Below are 5,969 nucleotides of genomic sequence, written 5' to 3'. Positions count from 1 at the left end.
AAGGTTGAAAAGGCCACCATAATGTGGATCACAAAGGACAGAAGCCCTGGGAGCTATATGTCCCCACTCATGTTAGAGCCAACAGATGATTGGGATGGCCAGCTAACTCCACCCACATGGACCCAGGTAGGTATACAGGGCACCTCATCTCAGGGACTTACCTTCGTCTCACTTCGTCTATCCGGTCCTGCATGACGTCTTCTATCATTTCACTTGGTACTTGGAAGATGCGGGTGTGGCTGGAAAATACCATGACCACGTGAGATTCTGAGTTGCTTTTCATAACGGCTAAGCCTAGCAGGGCTACTGAGATTGGGACTATAGGAACAGTAACAGTTAACTCCAGATACATGAGCCTGAGAGCCCACCCCTGACTCTACTGTTTCTTAAATAACAAAGTGCCTCTCAGTCACCCAGTCATTGTGTGACAGCAAAGTATTCCAAGGAGATACAAGGAAAGAGAAGCTGGCTGCCAGCAGGGTGATAGAGGTGTGGAACTCTTCCTTCCAAATTCCTCTCTAGTCTCATGATATACTCTTAGGATTACCATGGCACAGGCACTACAATTTAGAGCACTGTTGGCCTTATTTCTCTGTGCTAACATTGCCTTTCCCTCTCTAGTCTACTTCCTGTTTTTTCTCCTATCACTTCTCACTCCTCCTCTCCTGAGTCCGGTAGCCCACCAAATAACGCCCTTCATTGTCTATGGTGCCCTGTTATGTTTGGGACACAAATTCTGTCTGGCCTCCCTCTCTGCCTATAGAGAGAGGGGGGATATGATTGTGATTACAGTTCCTACCAGAAGGAACCAGTTGGAGCCCACAGAAGAAGATGAAGCAGGCGAGGCTGACTGTTCCCACCCTAGGGGTAAGGGGCTCCTCAGAAAACAGGGGCCTCGGCACTAGGATGCCCAGGCTACACAGGCTCTCCTTTTCTCTACAGTTCCCCATTTCTGTGAGAGTAGTACCCCCATTAAAGAGCCATTCTGAGCAAGCAGCCCCCTGGAGATCTTCCTGAGATGATCTGGCAGCAATAGCTAATACATGTGCAGCCTGGGCCTCTAGTTGCACCCTCAGACCCTCCTCCAGGCTTCCCTAACCCTACCTGTCTGCTTAGCGTATGTCCATGAAATGGGGGGCTGTGCTTTGCTCTTTTTCCCCCTGCAGACCAGCTAGCAAGTACAGGGCAATGCATGCACACCCACTAGAAGAGTGAAGAGCCAGCGTGGCTTCATGCAAGGGGGTCACCCTGACCACCTACTTAGCAGAACTATGAAGAAAATTCCAGAATCAGTGCATTACGGGAAAGAGCAGATTGTTCATTTCCAATCTCCACTGAAAATTCAGAATGGAAGAGTTATACATAGATACACCACGGATGCTTCACACCTGCCTCAAACATCTTAAACTACTTGTACGGCCAAGGTTAAAGCAAGGTTGGAAGACGAGGTTGGTATGGTCCAAAACCGAGGAGAGTAATGTTTGTAACTCCAGAGTCCATCCAAATTGAGCAAGGAAAAGCTGGGATTGCAGTCAATAATGCTCAGGAGCCTCAGTGGTTTCTCTTCTCTGGGGGGCTCTGAAATCCCACCATCGGTTATCCCTCCCTAGAAGAGTCAGTGCGTACTTGAATACATTGTCTCTGGCGAAGGAAACCGGTGAATACCCAAGTCCTGAAGCGAAACTAAGCTCGCTGAGAAGTGCGGCTTCCTCAGGGGAAGTGCAAAGCTGACAACAGAAGCAGCGAGGGGAAGGAGGGAAGAACAAGCCCTTTTCACACGTGGGTTAGTTCAAGGAAGGATGTGATGATCCGGCCCAAACACTCATGGATTCAGGAACACACAGAAAACAGGAGGACTGGGGTGACTTCAGACCCGCCTCTCCCCGATCCCGCTTCCCCTCCCTCTCTCCCCCTCCCCACCCGCGCCTCCCCAGCCCCTGCCCCTAAAGTCTCAGCATTTTCCCATCTTCAGGACCAAGAAAAGCTGTGAGAACGGCCTGCGCCAAGGTGGCAGGAAGGTGACAGCATAGCTTTGTCACAAAATTCCTGCCTCTGGTGCTGCGAGACCTCTGCACTGCAAAGTCGCAGAGGAGGGCTTTGGCTTTTGCATTTTAAGAGCTTATTTTCTTTTCGCTCTTTAAAGTGCTGCCACTTGTGAACAATTCAAGTGCAAAAATAACGGGAATCTGAAACACATTCAGAAGCATTTAGGAAGTGGAGAGCAAGCCCAGTCCCCCAACTGTAGAAGTCATTTAAAAATGTACGACTGTGGGGAGGGGCTGGGTCCTGCCTCAACTGAATGTACTTACCAGGCTTAGCTGTCCCCCCATAGGAGAACTTACCCAGTTGGAGGAGGGGAGGAGGGTTGGGGAGGGAAGATGGGGGGATCAGGAGGAGGGATGAGAGGGGGATCTGTGGTTGGTATGTAAAATGAATTTTAAAAAAAAAACTTTAAAAAATATATGAATGAGCTAAGCTTTCAAGATAGCAAGAATATTCCCTTAAGTCCCCAAAGCATGACTGAGGAATTTCTCTGCCAAAGGAGGTGGCCTCTCTAGAACAAATGTATTTGATCCAGCCGGGGACCCTGGAGAGGGCCTGGTGCCTTCTCAGTAGGCTGCCCTGCTCCCTGGGTACTGTACCTCCATCTTATAAACTGGATCCTTGTTCTCTCCTCCAGGACTTCCTGACTAGGGTCTGATAACATATCACACTTGGAGAGAGGATGCTTCACCTAGGAAACCCAGATTGAATACGTGTGGTTATTAGCCAATGTGGACACCCACAGCTGAAATGTGCTCTTCGCCCAGGGTCCCTCACCTCACGCTGTCACCCCCACTTTCCCACAAACTCCCAGTTACCACATCTCTGGTCACATGTATGTCGTGTCCATGAGTGGGAGGGATGTTGGTAGACATCTTCTCCTTTATGCTCCGAGAAGCCTCTTCTTCCGTCTGAAAGGTGAATAGTTTCCCTCTTGAAGTGCTTGGCTCCATCTGATCTCTCTCCAGTCCCCCTCTCCTCTTGCCTCCCGTGCGCTCCTCCCATCACAACACAACACACACACCACCCTCACTCCATTACTCCCAGCTTCTGCACAAAGCACCTCCATCACTATCCCTCTACGAATCTCTGGGACCTCACCTAAGCCTGTGGCCCGATCCCACGGTACTTCTGGGACAGCCTTGAACAGAATTCCCTCCTCTAGGATGTTTGGTAAGTCAGGAAGTAGTGATGCCAGCACTTCTCTTACCAACACAAAACCCTGCATCCTCTCGGACATTAGAATGAATTAAGCTCAACTCTAGGCAGGGAATTTGGTAATAAACTTGAGTTTCTCAGTTGTACAGAGAATGGAGTCCTAATTCCTGTCCCCTATTGATACTTGCACTCTAGAACTTTGGGGACTGAGTCATAAAGGAATTCTACTCACTTTGTTCAACCAATGCTGGACTATGGACACAGCTTCACTTTCCACAACTTCAATGTCCTGGAACAAATTGGTTAAGATGATGACCTGAGAAACGCTAGAGGCCCACCCTCCCCACCCCCACCCCCACTGCCACCCAATGTGATACGATGTGTGGTGTCTGCACCCCACGGGAGTGCAGACAGAGTGACGAGGGAGTAGGTACCGTGGGGGGCCACCATCACCCACCGAGTTTGTCTTTGGTGGGAAGGGTAGCCCTACAGTTTTCCGGGCGAAGATGTACACAATCCATGTTGTAATGATCATCTTCAGGTTTACAGAGGGCCTTCTTGGCTCCTTCCTTCCATGGAAGCTGCCCGAGAACTCCTATGGATTAGGAAGGTTGTGGAAGGGAAGTACCCTCCGATTGGTTGGCAAGTGATGATGTGACAATGACCCCCGTCAACTTCCAAGGTCAGAGTGCAGATGGAAAAGAGAGGTTTGAAGAGTTCTTCCTTACGACAGCTCAGAGAAGGGGGTGCATAGGAGATGAAGACAAACTATCCCCAGTGAAATCCACGGGGGAGACACAAAGGGGGTTGCCTAGAGCATAGACAGAAAGTCTCAAGGTGGCTCTCTGTCTTAAGCAATGCTAAGTAAAATTTTTCAAAAGAAATAAATATATTTTACAAATCAAAAGAAAAAATATGGTTGAAGCATCTGAACCTTTTAGACATCCATTCAGGCCAGTGTCATGGTTATTTCTCAATCATCTCTTATGTGCAAGGGGAAACGAAATTGTTATCCACCCCAAACTGCCCAGACAAAGAAGCAAATGTCAATTAAGGATAGTTTAATTTTTTTGCCTGTCCTCACTATGCACACGACTCAGATCACTGAAAAGTGGTCCAGGGCCTGAGGATCTGGCTCCGTCAGTAAAGTACTTGCTTTGCAAGCATGAGGACCTGTTTAGTCCCCAGAACCCAAAAAGTGTGTGTGTGTGTGTGTGTGTGTGTGTGTGTGTACACGTGTGTGTGTGTACACAAGTGTGTGTGTGTGTGTGTGTGTGTGTGTGTGTGTGTGTGTGTAAAAGTAGCTGTGTCCCACGGGGTACTCAGAAATTATGACAGCTTCCACTGTGTCTATCCTCCAACCTCAGAATGGCTACCAAAACAGAGGTGAAAAGCACAGCAGGGAAGCCAGGCAGCCATTACCGGCTTAAGAAACGCTGCTCCAGAAGACCTCAGACCAACACTGGTCATGTGAACACAGCCTAAACCAGCAGGTAAGGGGCGAGGCTGGCGAGATAGCTCAGAGGTGAAGAGCACTTGCTGCTCTTCCAAGGGACTCGGCTCCCACCACCTACATCAGCTGTTCAGAAACACCTGTAACTCCAGCTCCAGGAGACCCAACACCTCTGGTCTTGAAGGGCACCTGTGCTGGCTGATTTCATGTCAGTTGGACATAAGCTAATGTCATCTGAGAAGAGGGAACCTCAACTGAGAAAATGCCCCCACCAGACTGGCCTATGGACAAGCAAGCCTGTGGGGTAGTTTCTTGAGTGATGATTCATGTGGAAGGACCCATAGATGACACTGTGGATGGTGCCACCCCTGGGTTGGTGGCCCTGGATGCTGTAAGAAAGGAGGCTGAGCAAGTCAGTAAGCAGCACTCTCTGTGGCCTCTACTTCAGTTCCTGCCCTGCTCTAGTTCCTTCTCTTCGATATTGGATTGTGATGTGGAACTGTAAGCTGAAATAAATCCTTTCCTCCACAGGTTGCTTTTGGTCATAGTGTTGCGTAACAGCAACAGCAAGCCTAAGTAAGTCAGCACCTGCACTCATGTTTACATACCCCACCACCACCACCCCACACACACTTTAAAATAATAAAAATAAATATTTAAAATAGCAGCTGGAATGGTTTGCCTGAAACCCTGGGCCCACTAATGTGCCGTAACGATTATGTGCTCATAAGTCTTCAAATAACTGTTTAAACAGTAAAACATCGGTATAACTCAAAACCCAAAAGTACATGAAAAGATTCTTTCAGAGCTTTATCTCTTCCATCAATCCTTCAGCCTTCTTCCAACTCATTTCAGAAGTCATTTTTCAATAGTTTCTAAGATACATATCCTATGTTTATGCTGTCAGAATCAAGCAGACAAATCCATCTTTGCTTTTTTACTATTATACTAAACACCCATTTAGCAAATTCCATAAATATATGTAAAAAAAAGAAAAAGAAAAAGAAAGAAAACCCTTATTTGCCTCCTCACCCAGTTGCAGATCAAGACACTTAAAAGGTGTCTAATACTCAGCAGGTGTCCAGCCAGTTCCCCCCACACAGCTGCTCACCTCTGCTGCCATAGAGAGGGTCTCAGCCTTGCTTATCTGCTTGCTTCCTGGCTCTGTAGTTTTGTTTTTATCGGACATTCTGTACACATGAAAGCAAATCATGTCAGACCTGACTTGGGTTTTCACAGTGCAATATTCGCCATAGATTCTTTCCTTTCCCTGCAGAATATTACTCCTTTATACGGATATACAGCATTTTGTTTA

The 5,969-nt window shown here is 47.8% G+C and overlaps 1 protein-coding gene across 2 annotated transcripts in view; it reads right to left on the bottom strand.

The window, feature by feature from the left end:
* The window catches only part of Spata19 (spermatogenesis associated 19), a 4,920-nt gene extending 1,091 nt beyond the window's left edge, over positions 1-3,829 (bottom strand). Inside the window, exons 1-5 of one of the 2 annotated variants that reach the window (XM_059266730.1) lie at positions 3,659-3,829; positions 3,434-3,490; positions 2,862-2,954; positions 2,643-2,734; positions 162-239 (exon numbers count right to left, since the gene is read on the bottom strand). In XM_059266730.1, coding sequence (XP_059122713.1) covers positions 162-239; positions 2,643-2,734; positions 2,862-2,954; positions 3,434-3,490; positions 3,659-3,736 — 398 coding nt within the window. In that variant the 5' untranslated portion in view covers positions 3,737-3,829. Of the gene's footprint in view, positions 1-161; positions 240-2,642; positions 2,735-2,861; positions 2,955-3,253; positions 3,376-3,433; positions 3,491-3,658 lie in introns of those variants that run through there. The other variant, XM_059266731.1, reaches the window with a different exon arrangement.
* Positions 3,830-5,969: the final 2,140 nt, after the last annotated feature.

The sequence above is a fragment of the Peromyscus eremicus genome, chromosome 7 (genome assembly GCF_949786415.1).
Source record: "Peromyscus eremicus chromosome 7, PerEre_H2_v1, whole genome shotgun sequence".
NCBI lineage: Eukaryota > Metazoa > Chordata > Mammalia > Rodentia > Cricetidae > Peromyscus > Peromyscus eremicus.
This window is presented reverse-complemented; position numbering and strand designations above follow the sequence as displayed.